The sequence below is a fragment of the Branchiostoma belcheri genome, unplaced genomic scaffold (assembly GCF_001625305.1).
Source record: "Branchiostoma belcheri isolate BF01 breed outbred unplaced genomic scaffold, Haploidv18h27 scaffold12, whole genome shotgun sequence".
In the NCBI taxonomy this organism is placed as follows: domain Eukaryota; kingdom Metazoa; phylum Chordata; class Leptocardii; order Amphioxiformes; family Branchiostomatidae; genus Branchiostoma; species Branchiostoma belcheri.
Genome location: NW_017802602.1, coordinates 2,379,403 through 2,403,174, shown reverse-complemented (window position 1 = coordinate 2,403,174; position 23,772 = coordinate 2,379,403). Strand labels below are relative to the sequence as shown.

Here is a 23,772-nt window from a genome sequence, read left to right as displayed (position 1 = left end):
TTGAAAAAAATGTGGCAGAGCTATACCAATTGTCCACATTTGCAAACTGACTCCATTGTAAACATGGTAGACATTGTATTGTAACAGTTCTGAATCTGTGGCGATACTTATATCAGTTGCTACATTAGGCTGCCATAATGTTGCAAATTGCACTGCCCATGTCTTTGGCTGATGATAACATTTTTAACACAATAAGAAAGAGACAAGGTCGGAAGAAAGTGGCAAGAAAAGGGGTCTGTGACCACCTTGAAATTAGACCACCTGAAATAACGCGGGTATACAAGACTGAAGTTGCAAGTTTCTTTTTCTCTTAAAATCCTGATATTTAGTGAGTTTGTCCTGGAGATTTTGCATCGTTTTTTAGTTGGTGGTATTGTCCGTAGTCAGTCATTAAAAATATGCAAGTCTTTACTTATTGGTTCCCTGTTAAGACAAAAATCAACAATTGAAATGAGAGAAAAGACCCAGGAGAAAATGTACCTGCACCGTATTATTATTGGCACATATATTCTCAATGTGTGAATGGAGCCTTATCCAAGTTTTTCCCCACCCCTGATTTTATTTAATCCTGACCTCCGGCTATATGGTTACTAAAAGAGAATTAAGGAAATGAATTTCTGTATGTGGCCTATAAAGAGTGGAAAACCGGCAAAGATGATTTCAGTATGGTAAAAGTGCAATGAAGGATGGTGTGTTTGATTTAAAAACTAATCAGAAACATTTTATCGATAGTTTTATCATCAACATTTATTTTTGCTGTGTGTAAAGTTTTTATTTTGATATTCATGATTGCAGCTTGCAAGTTTGATACTGCTACTTGATTTTATTAAGAGTATGCTTCCTTCAAGTTCAACTTTATATATTAAGATATGGCATCTCTGACAATCTGTAAAACGAATGTCAACTTGAATGGGAAAATAATAACATTTTGCTACATGTTGTTCGTTTGTTCATTTACTTAATATGTACTCATGTATACATTTATTACAGTATGATGTGCACAAATTAGACAGCAATCTCATCGAAGCATATCAATCTCTGTCTTTGCTGTGTTAAAGGGTTTTTCCCAAGATTGGCTCTTTGAGAGCGACATACTAGTGGCTTAACGTCCCATCTTTGCATAGGACGGTGGTTCTTTTACTGACAACATGGTCCTGTCTTGACAGTTTGAAAGTACAGATCAGAACAGTACATTTTAGAGTCCAATATTTTAAAAGACTTGACTTAATTAAAATTTATCTTTCTGGCTGTCAGGACATTTATACCTTGAGAAACAAATTTGGCTTTGAAGAAATGAAATTTCAACTTCAAAATTCTTTAGGTAGTGAATTCCCTGGATAGTCCACGCGTATCCAGAACCGTGCTGGGGCAAATCTACGTTTTTAGATACGCGGAGACTATCCAGAACAGTGCTTTATCCAGAACCATGCCTAGGCACGGTCTGGATAGTCCACTCGTATCCAGAATATGACTATCCTCCTTGTGACTTCACACTGGTCCTGTCCCTGGTGCTGAACTTACATTCACACTGACTATCCTCCTAGTCCTAGTGACTTAACACTGGTCCTGTCCTTAGTGCTGAACATGCATTCACACTGACTATCCTCCTAGTGACTTCACACTGGTCCTGTCCCTGGTGCTGGATTTACATTCATAGTGACTATCCTGATATTCTGGATACGATATTTTCTATCTAAATCACTCCTGTACCATGTATTGTTCTGGAGAAGATATAGAACTAGATAGGCCCGGTTATGGATACGATATAGAACTAGATAGGCCCGGTTATGGATACGATATAGAACTAGATAGTCCCGGTTATGGATACGATATTCCCTATCTGAAACACTCCTGCCCCATGTATTGCACGGTGTACTGCTGTTTCTTCTCCCTCCTTCTTTGCGCGCTCCTGACCAGCCCGCCGTACGTGTCGGTCCGGTACGCTTCCCAGTCCACGTAGTCGCGCAGGTTCTGCTGTAGCTCCTGCTCGCTAGGGAACGGGTAGATCTGCAGAAAAATGTGTTAATTCATATATTAAAACTATATAACATTATGTAACATTTGCAATGCAAATACATAATGTTTACTTTCACATGGTGTAGCCTACCTACTGCTCTGTTTATTTTGCGGACAAACACCCCCAGCTCTGTCCTGCTACATAACATAACCCAACACCACAGAGTGTCTGCTACAGCTTTAGTTACCATGGTGACAGCCGTCTGCTCCAGGTCATTGACCTTGTTTGTTTGGAGAAGAAGAAGAAGAAACAGGGCAAAGACAATGCGTTTTCCTTCTGCGAAGCTTAACTTAACAAATATGTACCTGTATCCTCACCTATATCATCACGAACTCTGCACTTCCTACTAGTACAACTCTACTGATTTCAAATATCTAAGGACACACAAGCAAACAAATACACAAACCCACCTGCGTCCTGAGTCTCCTGAGCAGCTCGTCGTTAGCGTGTCTCCTGTAGAGTTTTTTGGAGATCATCACACACTCGGCACCGTTACTCACCAGGATCAGACTCGGCTGCTCATCAAACAGGAAGTCGGACAGACCCTAAAACACACAGTAGTGCTGTAATTTTACTCCTTGATTGTCGTCATGTAACAAGGTCCGAATGCACCTCAAGGCTACAATTTATATGAATAAACCTTAAACAGCTTTTCTTTTTATCATTAGAATAAGCGCACTATTGAGACAAGATCGACTAAATGACGAACTAACAGACTGAGAAAAGAGAGACATCCAGGAACTGATTGTTGTCATCTATATCTACAACCTCTCAGTACAACAACTGGTTTCTTTTAGCGTTCGAAATTTACTTGAACAGTTTTTCAAGTACTGACTTTAAGACGAGTAGAAACAGATCTTTGGACAAAACCCGAAGAAATCATTTAACCAAGTGCAATTAAGACGCCTGTTGTTAGCGTGAAAAAAAATATTTTTCCAAGCAACATGAGAAAGTTAACTCACGAAGACGGCCCCCTTCCCCAGCGTTTTGACCGTCACGAACACCGACTTGTTCTCAGTAGGCGCTGGTCTTGTTTTCGTCAGGGCCGGGAGCTGGAAAGGTGATAACAACAAAATGTTAGAAAGGTAACATTTGCAAAGCAAATGCATAATGTTGTTTTGTCCATTGATTTTTTTAGTACAATTATACTTCAACACTGAACACTAGAAAGCAAATGCATAATGTTTACCTTCGCATATGGCCTGCTCTGTTAATTCTTACTCAAACACATTCATATATACGGTGACTGGGGTCTAAATCCCTCCTACTATAAAATTGCAACATGATGTAACCCAACACTAGTTACCATGGTGACTGACGTCTGGTTCAGGTCATTGACCTTATTTGCTGAATGAAATCCCTGGCCTTATTATTCATCTTTTTACTATATTTATCATATTTAAGGTTTCTCAAAACTACCTGTGGTTTTCCTGGCCGTGACGTCACCCGTTTCTTACCCGTGAGGCCCTGCGGCAGTTTTCTCCGCGGCCGGTTGTGAGCAGCAACTGAAAAATATTTTTCCGTGAATCCTTTGATTACATGGTAAGGGACTATATAACAAAGGTATCCACAACCAAGGTTTTTACAAGCCGACACTTGTTATACTTCGTACTGCAACTAGGTGTCGCTGCTGCAGTATTAATAAATAAAATACAAATGCGGTCCCAAAGATATTACATATATTGTTTGCACATCATTGAAGTTTGAAGCTTTTTTTAATTCATATTTATACCATTTTTACCACAAATTCTGTGCAGACAGAGGCTTGATTTATTAATCAAATGATGGATTGGTGAATGATTGATGATACAGTCTAATACCTTGTGAAATAGCGTCCATGCCTCTCGGACCCTGCTGTACCCTAGATTGCACGATAGTTTTGGCCCTGCCGACTCTGGCCGGCTTGTCGTTACCCCTGACGTCACGGCCGACGCGTGACGTCACCTGCTTCCCGGGGCCGTCGGGCCGAGGCCGAGGTGTTTGGACGAAATACGCCCCCTGTTGGGGAGAAAGAGATGTTCCGTGAATAGTTTCATCAGTTTGATAAGACACTGAGTAAAGAGACTCTTTTTACACAACCAAGTCTTTTATTCAGCCGATGATAGCAGCACCACCTGTGCTACAGTGCAATGTGAACCAGTCCCTGAGGAAGGTGACAGACTGTCAACGAAACGTCGGCTGAATAAAAGACTTGGTTGTGTAAAAAGAGTCTCTTTACTCAGAAAAAGTGTCTAAGGCAGTAGCAAGACAGTTAAATGTACGATTTTTAACAATCTTATCCCATTGAAGAATGCCATAAGTTTGCGCGTATTACGATTATGACTTGGTCCTAGTGTTAACTTTTTAGACACAACATAGTCGATAAGCTAGTATGATAAAATAGTTCTTCTATTCTTGAAATAAAAGTGATGAACATAAAACCTTACCCGGCTCATTTCAAGGACTGGTAGCTTCGGTATCCTTGACGGTCCATCCGTCCCTTTCGAATTCGCAGGGTCGACTCTGTCGATCTCTGTATTAACTTCAGGTGAGTCTACCAAAGCCGGCAACCTTATCGACAACTGCTTTTTCAAAGGTCTTTCATACGGAATCCTCTCTGGACTGGCACTGGTCACTTGTATAGCCGGGATGGGTTCTTCTGTGTTAGTCTGTCCGTCTTTTTTCTCGGCTTCTGTTCTATCTATAACGCTGTCTTTCTCTTCAGATATATCAGACAGTTTTGACTGTGTTCGTCTAAGTTCTTCGTCGTCTACTGTGAGAGATTTGTGAGTATTGTTACTCCAGTCGGTGAGTTTTTGGAGGTTGTTGTTGTTTTGCGTTGTTGTTTGTTCGGTAGTTTGTTGTTTGTTTGTTTTTGTTATTTTCTGTACCGTCTTCCTGTCGCTGTAGCGATGTGAGAGAGGTGGGAGAGACTTGCTCAAGTGCGCCTGCCGAAACTTGTCTATCACTGAAAACAAATATTGAAAAACGTTAAAAGGATCGATGACATAGTTTCTGTATTTGATTAATTTATTCACGGTTAAAGTTTTAATTTGTGCACAACTGCAACGAAATGTTATAGAACGCTCGGAAAGTTGATTTTTGTAACACTAACGATATAATATATATGCTAGTTGCATATCTTTTCATGTGGTGATAGCCAATCAACAGTACGATACAAACAAAATATATTGATGAGAAAGTTTATTGCAAATACATGCCCGAGGGCTAATTGCAGTTACAAACAACATCAAGAAAGAAAATACAGTGGTATGTGAGACTATATCTACGTCTAGCATTATACTATATTCTACAACATGCATGGTACTAGTTTTACTGGGTTTGACTTCTTCTTTTTAGGCAGTGGAAGACGAATTTACCCACTTCTTCTATAATATGTGGGTTCTTTGATTTTATTAGTAAAATTGTTTTTTTGTGGTAAGGAATGGTGGGGAAGTAAGGGAGCATTTTGGACACAGTGCTAAATAATTGTTTTCTGATGTCGTCATAAAATGGACAGTTAGAGATGAAATGAATTTCGTCTGACATTCCATTGATATTGGATTGGACAAATACTGTAACTGCCATCTAGCCAGGAATTGCGTACCTTCAGAATCGTCTAATACGCTTCTCTTCCGTTTGCCTCTCTTCTTCCCGGTGACTTGGACCAGTTTCAGTTCCTTAAGGACCGTGCAGCTCCCCTGTTAAGGAGGGATGATTTTAAGTTTAAGAAGGTGAAACAAGGACACACTATCTTGGTGTACGTCTCCTTGGAAATGTAGGAATTTTACTCATCCATTCGAGAAGCTAGTCGACATCACCCTTGTCACCAAAACTATTTTCGCTGCCGCGTTTCTTTCGAATTCGTCCTCTATTTGCGAAGAGGACGAAAGAGACTGGGCAGTTAAAATAAGTTTGGTATCCAGGCTAAATCCAGATAATCCCGTTGACAAAACAAGGATTAACAGACAAGTATCCAAGGATTAAAAGCTTTGTAACAAAGTCCAGCTGACTTAACAAGGATAAACAAATAAACATATCAAATTTCAAACGCTTCCTTTTTAGATGTTTCTGTTGCTGGATTTTCGAGGACAGCCCTTAAGAAAATCTCTATACGACAAGCGAAATGTATGTAACGTTAGCATAAATGTGTTAGGCTTAAGTGGAAAAAGAAAGTTTCCTTTGTTTAGGACGATACAAAACGTAGTCGTGTGAGTCTCGTGTAGGGGAGGTACGTTTCCAACGTTGCCATGGCAACGCGTTACAGACGACTGGAGACCCATGACTCCCACCGTTTCATGGTCACCGAGGTCATTGCTAAACTAAAGAGGATGGAATGTACAGTCTCCAAGCAGATACAGGGAGGAAACATTGTAACGTTCTGAAACTGCCCGGTGTCAAGGCCAATCCCAGTCGAACACGTCGAACCCCCTGTTCTATTTCTAACTCCTTGTTCTATTTAGAATTCCATGTTCTATTTCGAACACCTCCGTTCGAAATAGAACGTGTGTTCGACATAGAACAGTGTTCGATATGGAACAGCATTCGATCAGGGACGGGCTATTCTGCCAATCTGCCAACAGTCGGGCCTCCTAAAATGTACCGACACATTTATAAGGGAGAGAAAGAGACTGTATATTGAAGTACATAACTAGGGGCCTTTTACCAAGATAACCAGGATGAAACATAGGATGGAAGTTTCGAGATACTCTCTTACATCTGCTTGAAGATAAGAAAGCTGTCCCTTACCGTAGTGATGACGTAGATCCAGTCTGACTTCTGACTGTCCTTGGTGAGAACAGAGCCTCTCCTGGAGGAGTGTAACGTTAACACAGGAAAAATTTGTTAGCATCTTTGCGTAGTTATTAGCAACACAGGTGGAATGTTGTAAATTAAGGCTGATTACTACATTTTGTACTTTAAGGTTTCTGTCTATTCACATCGCCTTGGCACCTTGGAAGTTTTAGAAAATTGACGTGGAAAATACACTGATTTTATCATCGTCAAAACAACAACAACAAAAACAACTGGCGCCATGTTTTGACAGAAGGTCTCCAAATAACCACTCGAAAAACCTCTTAACATGTTCGGTCATTCTTGAGATTTTACGGAGCTACTTTAGTCTGTCACCCGCAAAGCTCTTCAGACCAATTATTTTCAAGGTCAGAGAACACAACTCAAGCAGCAAGACTGTTGTTTCCAGAACCGTGCTTTGTCCAGAACCATGCTTACATGTAGATATGGATAGGACACTGTGGCGTATTCAAAACAGGGGCATGGGGCAAAATCTAGTACGTTCTTGGATACACGGAGACTATTCAGAAGTTGAACTGTGTCTGATCCTAACCCTAACCTATTCTGAGACATAGAACTAGATATATAGGCACGGTTCTGTTTACGGTATAGCCGCCACTACTGGCGAACAGGTACCCTAGATCTTAACGCAGTGTAGTGTAGTGGGGATTTTAAGAGCTTATCAAGTGGATTTGTAAGTTGAAAAGGTGGATAAAATTTTGTTTTACATAGTATTAACCACTCCATAAAGGCTCTCTTCGTCGTTAATTGTTTGTAAGCTTTTAAGAGGAAGCAGGAATGATGTCCGAATGAAGGAAGAATAATCATTTCTAGGTCTCATGAAGTCATACCCACCTACCAAGTTTCATTCCAATCCATCCACTGCTTCTCGAGTTATCTTGCTAAACCACACACACACAAACACACACCCCCACACACACACACACAGACAAACGCTACTGAAAACATAACCTTCTTGGCGAAGGTAAAAAAGGTGCTACAGTATCCAAGGAGTTTATAGTTTAAAAGTGTTTCATATACATTGTATTGGATACCGATTTGGCTACCTAAAAATCTGCTTAGAGATTAGTTCTACTCATTTCCTCGATCTTTGTAATAAAATCATGTGCAACACAAAAGAACTTTTTTTTCCTTTTAAAAGAATGTACCACAACTCACAGTGCGTACTGAAACATGCAGCTTTCCGGACTCTCCTCTAGAACTCCCACCGGCCAGTCCTGGAGAAAATCCAGACCCCTGCAAAAACAGAGAAAGATCAATGTACATTGTGTCTTCTATCAATAGTTTATAGCTTAGAATCTGTGTTTAGATTTTATTATATTAATGTGAGTAGCCATAGTCTTGCAAATCTAATCTATCAAACGCTTTGTCTTCCATTGTTACTGTAAGTTACAATTTTTGTGCAATAAACTTTAAGTTTATCAATCTATTCATCAATCCTTTTCTCTCTCCGTTCATTTCTACATAATTCGGTCAGGGTGGTTCCACAATGGTTCGATTGTCCCAAAAATGTCCCAAACTGTCTTTTTAGTTGTCCCAGCCTAAATTTTAGTGGTCAGTGGCCATTGGACCACCTTTGATTTCAAGCCCATCTGTTCCCATTGAGAGAGAACAAAGTTTACAAACCATCTCCATGGATACGACACGCGTATAGCATCAGGGTTTGGTACTACCCAAACTAGCACGTCCGGAAATTTACCAAACCTTATGTTGTAATAATCAACCTGCGACTTTATGTATTGTCGTGCCGACTATTACTAATTGTTAATCCTTATAACTAGGAAATATCACGTTCAACACACAATGGAGTAGTAAACACGTTGCAATGTGCAAATATACGTTAAATCCTCTGCACACATAGATGTTAATACTTGTCACAAACCCTTTATTTGGTTGACAACTTCAGGTGACACATATAGATAGTTATAGTGTATAGAAGCAATAATGTTAGCTCGGCAATGACACATAGTGGGCAACTATTAGAAAGCGTACCAAGCACTTGAAGCTTGCAACCTCGGCCAAAGGTTACCATAAAGCATTTTGGCATATCGTCCGAGTTTATTACCTTCTATATTTAAACATACCTGTTCTTACCTTTTTGCCATCACTAAGAAACGAGAAGAAACCGAATTTACTTAATTGTAGTTACTTGTACTTGACGATGTATATATGTAACGGTATCTGTATTATACCAAACCTCTGCTTGGAGAGTACGCTTAACACGTAAACGTAAACTTCTCTCCAGTTCCCTCCCACACCTAAGCACCCAGAAATTGGCGCGTCTTGGGTAAAAGGCCTCAAGACGTTGTTTTGAGAAGGTGTATTTACAGAAAGTTCCCATGGAGTGTTGGGGAAGGTGGGAGCGAGGCGGTGCCTTGTGTGTCTTGAGTCTTGTAAGAACACAGCGAAGACAATAGCCATCTTACCTGGCAGCCCCAACACAAACATGTAGAATTCCTACAGCCATTGTATCTCCGCTTGTCAACAGATTTCGGCAAGGACACTTGACACTGTTTATTTTTCCTCAGTGTTTTGTTTTCCTCGATTCTAAGGGCCTCGCTAAGAAACGCTAAGACCGACTTAAAGAGGGAGAATCTTTAAGATTTTATGGTGTCTAACTGAGAAGTGTCTTGAGTTGGAACAGAACAAATCTTTAAGACATTAATGAACCTCCTTCACATTTTCTTTTCTGATAAGAAAACACATTAACACACTACCGTTTGCAACCGCAAACAGTATAGTGCGATAACTGTCCAAAAGTCACCTCAAGAGTCATATAAATGTCTTGTTAAGCACCTTAATTTCTTAAGAGACTTAAAAGACAAGTAAAGTAATTTCAGTTTTGGTGCCTTTCAACCCAAAATACTGTTTCTCGCAAAAGGTTATCGGTTAAAATTTATACCAGTCCCGTACACATTGTTGTGATATTTGACTCAAATCCATGTTCACGTTTGATGCCTGTCTATTTCAGGCTGTCCACTCAATCTAATTTAGTCTATAGTACATGTATGCTCAGTACTGAGGCGGCTGGAAAGAGTAGAAATCCGCCAAATAGAGAGACATTTTGTGACAAAATGTTTTCTCCCCGCAGACAAACTCCACTGGCATGTTATCTCTCTATTTGGCCGATTTATACTCTTTCCAGCCGACTGTCTTGTTACCCACCTTAATTTCTTAAGAGACATAAGACTGTAATTCACTTTATGTTCACGGTAGCAAACGTTCACGGTCTGAGAAAAATGGACATGTTCACGGAACTATATATTCATTGTGGCGACAGGTGCAGGAACAAGAAAGTCCAGGATCGATCTTGTTAACCGAATTATAAGTTCATGGTACAGAAGTGACAGTGAAAACAGTGAACGTAACAGTACCGTGAAAACATGAGGAATTACGGAAGAACCTGAAAGATGTTCTCACCTGAGGAAAGGGCTCTTGACGAAGTCTCCGGCGCTGACCAGCGTGTTCTCCGGCGGCATGCTGGCGGTAGCCCTGTCCACCAGGTCCTGTACACGGGACAGCCGCCACGACTCCATCAGCACAACGTTAAATTACGGCATACACAGACTTCACGCTACTCTAGCCTCAACCAGGCCTTTCTACAGGGATACGGATCGTAGAATTCGGCAAAAAAAGGAGTATGAATGTGGCCAGGGAGTCCGGCCGCGGGACCGTTGTTTCTTTCCCTCCGAGCGCGGCCAGTCAAACCTACAAGGCGGCCAAACTCCCCTGGCAAATATTCTCCTATGTATAAACAGCCAGCGTAGTTAGTCTGGTAGAGACTAGGTCTGCTCAGCGTAGCGAGAGAAAACACACACACATACAGTACACGCAGCCAGCCGCTAGTACTATATGGCACAGTAGTAAGACCTGTAAACCAGGCCGTGACTAGTTAAACACTGTAGAAGTAATGCGGCCCGACTTGGCCACAGGTAATCTCTTACCCAGGGCGCTTTCACCGCAAGTCGGCTAGAACACCGGACGTCCATTCACACCTTTCGGACCCGTCCATTCAGAGTCAGGGGGCGGAGCGAAGCGTTTTAACGCTGTTGCTAGGTAACCTAACTGATGCAGACCAACCGAGTATTGAATGGCCCTGTATCATGTTTAATATATTAAAATCGTAGTTGGTGTTACTCTCCAAGCAGAGGTTTGGGTTTTGGCTTATTTTTGTCGCGTTTTTAGGCTTTTTTATCGGGCTTTGTTTTTTTACGCTGGTATTTTTTTCTTTCTTTTTGGGTTGGCGTAAAACAAGATACCAGTGCAAAAAGAAAGGCCGATAAAAAAAGACTAAATACACGTCAAAAATATAGCCTCCACCAGACCTTTCTATGGGAATATGGATCGTAGAATTCGGCAAAAAAGAGAGTAAAATTGGCCAAGGGAATCCGGCCGCGGGGAGGTAGTTTCTTTCCCTCCGAGGCCAGTCAAACCCCAAGGCGGCCAAACTCCCATGGAAAATATTCTCCTATATATAGCCAGCGTAGTTAGTCTGGTAGAGACTAACAATAATAAGCCAAAACCCAAACCTCTGCTTGGAGAGTAAGTCGGTGTGTGGTAACCACATTGTGATACCCGATATCGTGTTTGCGTATATGTTAGTGAGACGAGCCTTTCTTTACAACAATGGCCACGGAGATGTTGTGATATTCCGATGAAATATGAGACTGGACTCATTCAAGGCTCGACGTGTTGTTTTTAAAACGACTTGAGGATTTATGTCTGTAACCGAGTCCGACTTTTTTTCGCCATGTTGCCGTTCCGTTCGGCTTGCCCTGTGTGAGTTTGCAGAGAGCAGAACACTGTTGGTGCAACGGCTCCATAGATAGTTGAATGGCGACGAAACAATTACAAAATTCTAAACTTAAACTTAAACTTAAACTTGCAAGGTAAAAGGGGCTTGTTTTGTTTGTTAGTTAGTTAGTAAGTTTGTTTGCAAAATTTCGTATAACCGGTAAACCGACCACCAAGCGGCAAACTGTACTCTCTAGCGGACCAACTCTCCTGGCATGTTATCTCTCTATTTGGCCAATTTCTACTCTTTCCAGCTGCCTCCCGAAGCCTGGTAGAGGCTAAGGTTTCTATCTATAACCGAGTCCGACTTTTATTCGCCATGTTGCCGTTACGTTCGGGTTGTCCTGTGTGAGTTTGCAGAGTGCAGAACACTGTTGGTGCAACGGCTCCATGGATTGTTTGATAGCGACGAAACAATTACAAAATTCTAAACTTAAACTTAAACTTGCAAGGCAAAAGGGATCAACATATATTTTGCAGTTTGTCTGTTTGTTTGCAAAATTTCGCAAAAAAGGTATAAGCGGCAAACTGCATTCCTTTATGCGGACCAACTCAACTGGCATAGCCTCTACCAGGCTTCGGGAGGTGGTTGGCAAGAGTAGAATTTGGCCAAATAGACAGATTACATACCAGTGGAATTGGTCTGCTAGAGAGTACATTTCTTTAGGTGCGGCAAACTGTACTGTCTAGAGGACCAACTCCCCCGGCATGTTACCTCTCTATTTGGCCGATTTCTACTCTTTTCAGCCGTCTCCCCAAGCCTGGTAGAGGCTGTTATCTGTCCATTTGGTCAATTCCAGCCGCTTCTGAAGCCTGGTAGAGGCTAGGTAGAGGCTAGACATGCCTCATTTCGACTTGTTAACACAGATGACACTTGAGGTGTCACAGACAGTTCCTAAGGTGTCAAACCGATCTGGAAGACTTTAGCTCCCTCACACGGTACTAAACGAACACAAAACCGGGGTGCCAGGGTGCTGGGGCGTCGTCACACGGGGAGGAGTAGTTACACCTGTTCCCTCACCTGTCCCACTTACATTCTTTGCGCTCGACAATGTAATGTAGTGAGGCTGACAACAACAGGCTCTTTATTCTCTATCTTCGCTGTGTGACTAGATGTAGACACATAGCACGAGAGGCGATAGCAATCCTTTCTGGTCTACCCTTCGGAGGAAGAAATATATATGTCCATATCCCGAGTTTGGGTGTTAAGTATTTCCCCGGGGGTATGTTGGCCCCGGAGCCGAGGAGCTGGCCTGTGTAGACCCTGGAGTCAGCCTGGAATCCAGTCTAGGCCGATGTTTAGTGACGTATTGGTTACTAAGGCTTAACTCCCAACTGGCAAGAAGAGATTATACAACCACTAAACAGGTTGACACCCAGACTTTCGAACATTCTCAATGCAGCAACGACACCTATCGGATCTGACGATCATGACAACTCACTATACTGGTTGTGGCACCTGTAACGTTAACGCTACTTTTAGAAGTACTCTCCACAGAAATTCTGTCGGGATTGTGCCCCTTTTTTTATGTACCGTTTTCTGACAGCCAACCCAATCAATGGTGGCCTACATATTGGATACGGTCTCACCTGTTTTTTTTATTTATTGTTCACACATTAAGGAACAAAGTACATCACAAAGTGGCAGCGCACCCCAGTAACTAAAACTTATTTTAACGCTACCACTTACACATACTGAGAGGATACATTAACAAAAACGTAAACTGTAATTGATAGACAAGAAGTCCCACCCACCTCAGCGCTGATGGACAGCAGCTCGATGTCGCCCCTGGAGATGATTGACGTCTGCCGTTTCTCCCGGAGGGCGGAGTTAGTCAGCTCCTGAAACAGTTTAGAGTTAGGCTGCAGTTCGTGTAGACGTCGTAAGGGGTACTTTGTATATGTTTTCAAATATTTTGCATGTACATATGGTGTAAACAAAACAGCAATCGCTCGTATACATAAACTGGTACATGCATACACACACACGCGAACACACACTGTCACACACACTGACAGAGACATACACAAGCACACACACACACACACACACACACACACACACACACACACACACACACACACACACACAAACAAACAAATACATATGTACATACAGGGAGAGAGAGAGAGAGAGAGAGAGAGAGAGAAGGGAAGGAGGGGGAGATGAGGAGGGGAAAGAGAGATAGTATAAACTATACAAACAGCGAAGGACCAGACACTTTAAGTGGTTGAAGAGCTAGATAGGGTCCCAGAAACCGCGCTCACCCCGAAAGTGTCCCCGGGCCTCCTGAGCTCCTGTACCGTGAGTCTGTGCGCGTCGGCGTCCCACGTCGTCACTATGGCTGCACAACCAAAAACGGATTCTGTGATTCTTCAATTATGGTTCGAGCAATGAACCGGCAGCGTTAGATTCTTAAGAAAGGGGCTAATTAGTATTTCTACCATTACATATTACAAAGAACGATCAGCATATAGCACGAAGCAAATCTCATACTTGCCCTGTTCTTGCTTTTGGTAAATTTCGATGAGAAAAAAACAGACACCAGACAAGTGTTGGGGCTATGTTAATCTGGTTTCTCTTACATGACTGCCTACTACTAGTATTTCTATTTTTTTGTATTGTATTTTTTGCAGCAAGTGATTCGTTAATATAATGCAACCATTTCAAATACGCCACCACATTTGAGGGAAAACAGAAGATATTTTTGCTACAGTAGTCAGACCTGTTTTCACTATGCGACTGTTATTTCGTTAATACACAAAGTACACAACCTGCCTTTAAGCTCTCTACGAAAACAGCTTTCGCGTCGGTCTGTTGTTCGGATCGAAAATTAACTGACAGGCTATTTAACGGCGACAATGACAAATGTTCGGAAATGACGTAAATTTTTCTTTACTTACCTGAGCCGGAAATAATGACGTAAAAGAGACGAGAAATCTGCCCCTGTCTCACAATGGCGCGTTTTGGCCCGTAACTGCAACAAATCGAAGTGAGAAAACATTCGGTAAGTGTAGGGACGACAGCGTCCTGCATCGTACAGTCAACCTAATCTCCAAGCAGACCCTATGGTGGCAAAATACAGTATAAAATTGGCCAGAGAGGGTCCAATACGTACTGGACTCTCTGGCCAATGGATACTGCATGGCCAACTTGATACTGTCTTTTGCCACCCTAGAATCTGCTCGGAGATTACAGTCTCCAGATATACCTCGATATACAGTAAAACCTGTACATATACAAGCAATCTATATATCTTACTATAGATATATTTTTGTCTACCATCGCTATTTACAATGACCTGTACTTAGTTTGAAATGAGCAAAAATGTACAATAAAGGTCTTTCATTCTATATAGACAACAGGTGCGATAAACCCTTACCTCTGGTAGAAGCCGAACTTGCAGAAAGTTTTCTGCATGCTGATCGGGTTCTGACTGAACGTTTTGAACCTCCGCAGCTCCACAAGTACCTGCACAGGACCAACGGACAATGTCAATGTTCAGGAACATGAAACTTACGCATTAAAAGCTAAATGACAAAAAAAAAAACGCCTAATGAGAAATTCTTGAGAGCGATACATACTGATGGAAGAAATCACCTAGTTCTTTTAGAACGCTTTTTAAGAGTTTAAGAACACTCCAGTGGCACTTAATACTCCAGAACGTCTCTCTTGTACAAGGCAAACAACTTACTAGTATTTGGAGTGGTCAAATGCAGATTTGATACCTCGAGTGAAGTAAAGAGCGATCACAAGATGATAGGCGTGTGTACCTCTTAACTTGGGAGAGAGAGCTTTTTAAATTTCGAGTTCCGCTAATGTGTATATCTCTAAGGATGGCTAAACTAACCCAAGTTGCATATTTGAATCTCTGAAGTGAACTGTCTAGTCTCCAAGCAGATCCCTTTCGGTGACAAGATCGATCTATTAGCCACGCAGAGGAGTTGGCAAGGCCACCTTCGGTGGCTAATGGACACTCCTCTGACCAATGGATACTGTCTTGTCACCGTATGATCTGCTTGGAGATTAAAGTAAAGAAAAGAAGACAGGGTCTCACATGGTCGATCTGGTCGTCAGTCCTGCCGGCCGGTGGAGACATCAGGACCGCTCGGGACGTCTCGGACAGACGGAGGCTCTGGGACGGGAGGAATGAATGAACGAATGAATGAATGAGTGAGTGGATGAGTGAGTGAGTGAGTGAGGGAGTGAGTGAGTGAGTGAGTGAGTGAGTGAGTGAATGAATGAATGAAACTCCTCATTGTTATAAAGGGACGTCCATCACCAAGGAGCCAATACTGCAGATTGAGTAAGTGAATGAATGAATGAATGAATCTCTTCATTGTTATAAAGGAACGTCAAAGGAGCCAATACTGCAGATTTAGTGAATAAATGAATGAATGAAGGAATAGGTGAATGAATTAGGAAATGAATGAATGAATGAGGGAATAGGTGAATGAATGAATGAATGAATGAATGAATGAATGAATGAATGATTGAAAGCAAGTCATATAGGAAAGGACGGGGAGCCAAATTGAGGTCCCAGTAAAGTCACGCAGCTGCCAAATAGGTATTAAATTTGGGGTTTTCAATCTCGACCATTTGAAGTGAACTAATTTCCTTAAAATCAATGATGATGAGGATTGGAATTCAATGACACATTTTGATGGTTTCTGTGGAGTGCCCTGTTGTTTGTGATGCAGCTTTTCCGAATGTCCAACATCTGTTAGAGATTATCACACCAGTGTGTACAGTACAGACTATGTAACAGCCGCGGTCTATAGAAACTGGGACACGGTGACAGCCATCTCCTCGCCTCACCTGGTCCCAACAATCCGCCGTCGCCGCGCATGTTTACGGAACATGTTTGGTTACAACCCAGAGGGTTTGTCTTGTCACAACAAAGGGCTCATACCGGAGCCCTGACACGGAACACGCGGAGTCTTTCACATCTTTCAGTTCTCTTCACTGTCTATTGGGCGGAACGGTTTCAAGCTGACGAAAACACGTTGGAATCACGCTCTACACATGTTCAAACGTCCCAATCACGCTCTATACATGTTCGAACGTCCGAACCCCGTTCTTTATCTGTTCGAACGTCGGAATCATGTTCTATATCTATTCTAATGGTTAGAATGTTCGAATCACGTTGTATACCTGTTTGAATGTTCGAATAATACTTGTTCTAATGTTCGAATCACGTTCTGTATCTGTTCGAATGTTCGAATCACGCTCTATACCTGTTCGAATGTTGGAATCACGTTCTATAACCCTTTTCTAACGATTGTAATGTGGAATCACTTTCTATTCCTGTTCTAATCGTTATAATATTGAACTTATACACGACCTACATTTGTTCTAAGGTCGGAATCGGTGCCTAAAATTGTGACATTCTTCCTTACGTCTCTATCGGCCTTGTAGTCCGCCTTGTTGAACATGAGATTCTCCACTCCTGTGAAATTGTCCATTCCGCCCCGCGCAAAGGACGACGGGAGGTAGCTGACTGTGTCCGCCTCATTGTCCTTTATTCTGTGGGAATAGGTAAAAATTAGTGATTTTTGCAAAAAAAATACGATTGTTGAATTCGTGGTTTATTATTGACGCTGTACAATGGCAGTCATCGAAGCCAAATTGGTACATATGCCTGTAGCTAAAATCATTTTTTGCAAGTTGGATAACAATTGCATGAAATACTGGTATTTACATTATGGTATATAGAATAGAGAATTCCATTTGTCGGCCAGAAAACATGATTTCTTTCTAGATGCCTCTGCTTAAAGGGGAGAACATGTGGCATGTTGGAGTATCGTTACGGCTAGGTGGTCAAAGGGAAACATTAAAGTACATTCGTGTGCTTCCTGAAAAGGGTTCGATAACAAAAACCGCCATCTTGAAATCACTTCAATGTCAAAATCGATAGTAAAGGTCATTTGGAAACACGCAACACGTATGAAGCATAATGTTCCGACCCTTTACAGGATTTAAGCTTTATAAACATGTGTACATTTTAATGTACTTTTGTTTATCTAGTTTACTCCTATAATTTTGGAAACGAAAGAATTGATAAATCTTCTTCTGTCTTATGTCGAAAGGATATAAAAAATAATTATAACGTTGCCTGGCAGCAGAAATGTTTTGTGTCGTCCAAAATGGCGCACAAGCCGAATGTTTACATTCAAGATTGATGTCAAGAAGTTTTTATAAAGGACGAAATCCTCAAATTTGTTGGCAACAAGTCCATTTTTCTTCCTCTAAGCTCCATGTTTGTGTCATATCAGTATTGCTTCAGCAGATTTAGAGTTAAATCACTTCTTACTGACATTTGTGGAAACAACATTTCATCCCCTAATATGAAGTATGATTGACTAGGCGTACGGACGGACAGGTTTTCTGTTGTTTGGCCTCTTGACTTTCATCGCAAATAAACCGGACACACGTAGAGATTATGCAAGAAATCATTTAAGTGTTAGTGACAACTAGGCTCTACCAGGCTTCTGGAAGCGGCTGGAAAGAGTAGGAATTGGTCAAATAGACAGACAACGTGCCGGGGAAGTTAGTCCACTAAAGGATACAGTTATAGTCCTTTAGCTGACCAACTCCCCTGGCATGTTATCTGTCTATTTGGAATATTCCTACTCTTTCCAGCCGCTTCCCGAAGCCTGGTAGAGGCTAGCTTAGGGTCACAAAACCTGGACTATAACCTGTGAAAGAACCTCACCTGGCTCTATGTTCAAGTTAAGACCTGACCTTGGCAGGGACTTAAGGTCACGACGTAAGTTAAGAAGGCGATTAGTTACTACTTAGAAAGGACTTAAGGATTACTGTTGGAGGGACAGAACTGACAGTGTTTCCATAGCCAACACTGTTGCTGTTTTTACTCTGTTTTGCATGAGCAAATAACCAACCAATGAATGAATGAATGAATGGATGATGAATCAGTCAATGAATGAATCAATCATCCATACGCCAATTCATGCAACCAACCAACCAACCAACCAACCAACGAACCGACAAATCATCAAACTAATTAGCTGATCAACCAATAGATCAATCAATCAATTGATATCGAACAACTTATCAATAAATCAACGATCAAACCCTGCCCCCTCACCTCTGTACCGCCTGACACAGCCTATTGAGATGGACACACACCAGAACCACTCGGGCCGCGCGACGGAACTTACGCAGTAACTGGAGCGCCTGGAGACGGAGAGACAAAAAATAAAAATAGAATAAAATCATTAGAAAGAAAGATGTCTATGTAAATATATGCTAAATGCTGTCTTTTTATGATTGGATAGTCAATAAGAAGACCATAAAGTATAAGTTTTCCTTTATGTGTGAGAAGAGCCTTTTGGACGGTTTTCAGACTAAAGTCTACATGTACGTATCTAACTCACAGCAGAAAATTTGGGGCCGCCCTTTCAAAACCTAAACGCACAATTACAACTTCATACGACCAAGGAGCTTCATGTGATACAACGTTCTTGATACGACCTAGTGGTGCAGTGTTTTATCCACTTGTAAGTAATTGGGCTTGATTGAACCCTGCAAGGTCCAATACGACCGCCATGAAATGTGGGGATACAATTGAACAATCTGAACACTATGTACAGCATCAGGACTGTATTGACTGCGCCCCACCCATATATACCCCAGAAACGGTGGTACTTAACAGAAGCCGGCTAAATGTTGTTTGGAGCCTCAAAATTCCGTACGAGCCAGGTTAGAAGAGTTTAATCGATAAGAGCAATCCTGTGTTCGCCCGGTGTGTGTATAAACTTTATCGCCACAGTAAAACTGGGGGATACTCGCAACAATAACCCTGTGTCATCAGCCCAGATCGCTATCTGCGCTAACTGCTACATGTGTACCAGCTGCGTTTACTATTGCTACAGAAAGTAGCGAGTGTTTCTCCGTTTGATACAATTTGTCTCAGGGTGGTATTAGGGACCAAGGTCGGCAGTGGTTCTTGTTTTTGTTCGGCCTGGTCGGCTACTTTTCGACTGCGACAGCCGATTGCTTCATGTCAGTAGTAGTCGGGGGTTAAATTTGACTCAAATTTAACTCAAATTTGATTAGATTCGTATAGAAAGCTAGACGTACCATTAATCTGGTCAGCCTGTTCCCGAATATTAGCTAATCTTGGTCGGCTGGTGGTCGGGGGAAGGTTCTGAATGTGTGACAGGGGCTTTACAAAACGTGTGACACACTAAGAGTGACGCACTAAGAGTTCTACACTACATCTACTGTACCATACAAGAGAAGAAACTTTTTGTCTGTATTGTTGGCGCTTCTTTTTTGCTGTGGTATTATCGTGCATATACTATTGATAATAGCAAGCACGTGTTCTTGCGTGACTGGTAAGATATCGCACTATTCAATACCGTTAAGCGTCTACTTGAAGCGTAATCCCTTTAGTGGAAGTGAAAGCTAGGTAGATGAAGCAAGAGGATAACACAAAACCATCGAGGATAAAAAGCAGAATGCCCAAGGGAAAAGCCAACATAATCTGCGAACACGGGCCTTTCTTCAATGTGGACCACCATAACTTAGCAACGTTTGATAACAAAGGAGGCAAGCATGTGAAGAAATGTTACAGATATTATTTGAAGACTTTAGGAAAGGTTTGAAGTTCTAAACGGGATCTTTGGGTCTCCAGATGTTTTCATACAGAGGGACAACTGTATATAGTGTGCTAGATGTCGGTTAGCTTGACAAATGAATCCACTGTACTTTATATAGGCAAACACACACAAACGTCTAAATAAAAATTCTAAACGGGAACTATGCGGCTCCGCGGCCGGAATATTCTAACTGAGGGACTACTGCGTGTGCAAGATGTCGGTTAGCTTGATGAATGAATCCCCTGTATTTTATATAGACAAAACACACGCACGCACGCACGCACACACACACACACACACACACACACACACACACACACACACACACACACACACACACACACACACACGCACACACACACACACACACTTACACAACAAGAGATACCTGACTGAATAGCAAAGTTCTTAGAAGATGACAGACGGTCATCGAAACGTCAGCACGTGTTTAAAAATGTGCTGTGAATGAAGAACCTTTCTATTCAATCATCAACACCGTGATAAAATTATTCAGGGCAACAAGAGATACCGCCTCACCACTCTACTTTGTAACACACACAACAAGAAACACCGGCTCACCGTCTGTTGCAGATAGACGGAGCTCTTCCTCCTGACCAGGGCGAGGGCGAGTCCGGCCGCCGCCAGAGAGTGGCGCCTGCCCCGCGGCCCTGCAGCCAGCAGCTGCCCGCCGATGCTAGACCGTCTACGGACGTGGATACCTGAAACATACAAAAGGGGGTGAGTAGTACAATCTTCTGGCTTTCGGGATTCGATCCCTGGACCGCAGAGCCCGGCCGCCGCCAGAGAGTGGCGCCTGCCCCTCGGCCCTGCAGCCAGCAGCTGCCCTCCGATACTCGACCGTCTGCGGACGTGGATACCTGAAACACACAGGGAAGGCGAGTAGTACAATCTTCTGGCTTTCGGGATTCGAACCCTGGACCGCAGCTAAGAAGGGCCGTGCCCTCGCCAGACAGTGGCGCCTGCCCCGTGGCCCTGCAGTCAGCAACTGCCCTCCGATACAAGAGCGTCTGCGGACGTGGATACCTGAAAACACACATGGGGGCGAGTAGTACATAATCTCTAACAGATCTTTTGGTGGCTGCAAAGACAGTATCAAATCGGCACGCCTGTATTCATTTACCAGGCAGTTACATGTACTTGGGTGGCGAAATGGTACCTTGTAACATGGCGAAATGGTAACTGCCTGGCCAATTTGATAAAGGTCTGCTTGGAAATGAAGCAGTACAGTCTTCAGGTTAGGGTTCCCGAATTCGAAACTGCGCCGAGCCAAACGAACGAATCACAAGGCTAAAGGGTCCAGACCCTATAGAGTGGCTAGTAAGTGGCGCTTGAACCCCACTGTTACACTACTACCCCTTTTCTTTTTTTAGATTCGGCCTTGAATCTTCGAGTTCGCTACCCCTGTGAGGCACATTTTGCCATAACTCACAGGGCTGGCATGGGAACCACTGAAACATACTGTATATAGGGGCGAGTAGGATTCGAACCCGGTCCGCCAGCTCACGAACCCAGCGTACTATTAAAACAGCAAGGCCAAAAGGTCCAGACTCGTAAACTTCTCAGTTGGTTGCGCTTGAACCCCGCAATGTCACATACCTGGTCCTACACTGCTGTGCTTCCTCAGTGGCGGCTGCAGGAGACACTTCGAGTTACTCGAAGACGCGTCGGCGTTCCCTTGTTCCATGACGGAGAAACGTCTAAGGTGGCGTCTCGAGACGTCTTGGCGAGACGGCCTCCTACTTAGCAAGGGGCTCAAGTCGTCTTGTTCCTCCTCCGTCGTTCCTTCCTCTGGTAGTGCGAGCATGGTCGGGTTCCGGATTTGCTTGTCGCTAGCACGCACGGCTTTTGTTTAAAGATGTTTCCGTTGTCTGTATGTCGCCGTACCGTACGTGTGTTTTTACAACACTGATCACACTAGTAACAGTTCCGCCATGCACGGATAGAGAACCCACGCTGCCATCCACACAGTAACACTGGGTCGTCTGTATAACCACTGGCAAACTGTACGCCCTGTGTGCGGATAGGAGAGATGTGGACACAGCGTCAACCTTAAGCCTTCCTCAAACTTTTCCTCAGCTCTCAAAGCGCGGAAGGAGAAGCGCTTCAGACTCACAGAAACGTCACAGCAGCTACGCCTAGACTTCGACAAGCCCGTCTGTCGTCCAACTTAAATAGCCGCCAGCGATCAACATATGATAACATGGGTAGCCGTCGATCTCGTTTTACATACTGAGTCCTGGCTGTGCCTCAAAACGCTTCCAACCCACGAAAACGCCATATCAGCTAGTCCTAGCCTTCGGCAAGACCGTCTTGCAAACATAGTCGTCCAAATAGCCGCCAGCGATCAAGATATGGTGACATGGGTGGCTTGCGGTGGCTTCTGTCGTCGCTGAGCCTCAAAGGGAAAGAGAAAACGCGTCCAACTCACAGGAACGTCACAGTAGCTACTCCCCGACTTTAGCAAGCCCACCCACAGCCGTGCAAATATAGTCGTCCAAACTATATATCCGCCAGCGATCAAGTTATATGGTGACTTGGTGGCTTGCGGAGGTTCTCTGTTGGTCTCGGTTTGCAAACTGAGCCCTGACTGAGCCTCAAAACGCGTCCAACTCAGGAAAACGTCATATCAGCTAGTCCTCGACTTCAGCAAGCCAGTCTGCCAGAATAGTCGTCCAACTATTAAACCGCCAGCAATCTGAAGTTATGATGACATGCGTGGCTTGCGGAGGTTCTGTGTTGATCTCGGTTTACGAACTGAGCCCTGACTGAGCCTTGTCGTGCCTACAGCTATTCAGCCTAATGGGAAAGTGTTAAGATACGCGGTTCGGTTGTCATAATAACAGGGTTAGCCCTGGCTTGGCGGTGCGAGAAGCTGTTTGTACTAGCGACGCCCCCCGCCAGGGGACTAGTCTCCAAGCAGAGGTTTGGATTTTGCCTTATTTTTAGGCTTTTTTTATCGGGCTTTCCTTTTTGCACTGGTATCTTTACACTGCCAGTCGGGTTGGCGTAAAAAAAGATACCAGTCCCAAAAAAATGAAAGCCTGATAAAAAAGCCTAAAACACGCCGAAAATAAGCCAAAACCCGGAACCCCTGCTTGGAGAGTAGCCAGGGGGTGGAACGGGTCAGGGTTCCTACCTAAGCGGGCGGAACAGTTACTGCTCACGTCCGTGAGTGTGGTGAAGGGCGTGCCGCTTTAGCCTCTGTCACAATTTTGCTTCCAGACTAGCCTATACCAGGCTCCGGGAATCAGTTAGGGGTAGGTCGGCTGGTGGTTGGTTGGTGTTAGGGAATAGGTCGGGAGGTAGTCGGCTGTCAGATTTGACTCAAATTTAACTCAAATTCCATTCGATTCATATACAAGGTAGGCGTGGCCTAAATCTACTAAATCTGGCCAGTCTGCTCCAAACTTCGAGGTCTTCGTGCTTAAATAAATAGTTGTGTTAAATATAAATCTTCAAATAGATGTTTTGTTGGCTGCAAAGACAATATCGAATTGACCAGGCAGGTGCCAATACCAGAA

The 23,772-nt window shown here is 43.0% G+C and overlaps 1 protein-coding gene across 1 annotated transcript; it reads right to left on the bottom strand.

The window, feature by feature from the left end:
• Positions 1–1,596: 1,596 nt before the first annotated feature.
• On the bottom strand, positions 1,597–22,055 carry LOC109462662. Its single transcript, XM_019759221.1, has 20 exons — positions 21,848–22,055; positions 20,980–21,108; positions 20,810–20,949; positions 18,715–18,803; positions 17,006–17,132; positions 15,664–15,741; positions 14,989–15,077; positions 14,510–14,583; positions 13,874–13,950; positions 13,361–13,447; positions 10,232–10,317; positions 7,970–8,047; positions 6,746–6,806; positions 5,604–5,697; positions 4,444–4,964; positions 3,838–4,015; positions 3,437–3,522; positions 2,980–3,069; positions 2,428–2,562; positions 1,597–2,007 (listed from the first exon to the last, which is right to left on the bottom strand). Exons 1-20 carry the CDS (start codon positions 22,053–22,055, stop codon positions 1,837–1,839), a joined length of 2,598 nt encoding a protein of 865 aa, XP_019614780.1. The 3' UTR covers positions 1,597–1,836.
• Between the last annotated feature and the right edge of the window lie 1,717 nt (positions 22,056–23,772).

Excerpts from the sequence above, each read along its gene's own strand:
- LOC109462662 (XM_019759221.1), bottom strand. The coding sequence starts at position 22,055 with ATGCTCGCACTACCAGAGGAAGGAACGACGGAGGAGGAACAAGACGAC. Across the intron at positions 5,698-6,745 it reads GGATCTACGTCATCACTACG|GGGAGCTGCACGGTCCTTAA; the intron begins GTAAGGGACAGC and ends CCTCCTTAACAG. Across the intron at positions 2,008-2,427 it reads TCAGGAGACTCAGGACGCAG|ATCTACCCGTTCCCTAGCGA; the intron begins GTGGGTTTGTGT and ends ATTTTTCTGCAG.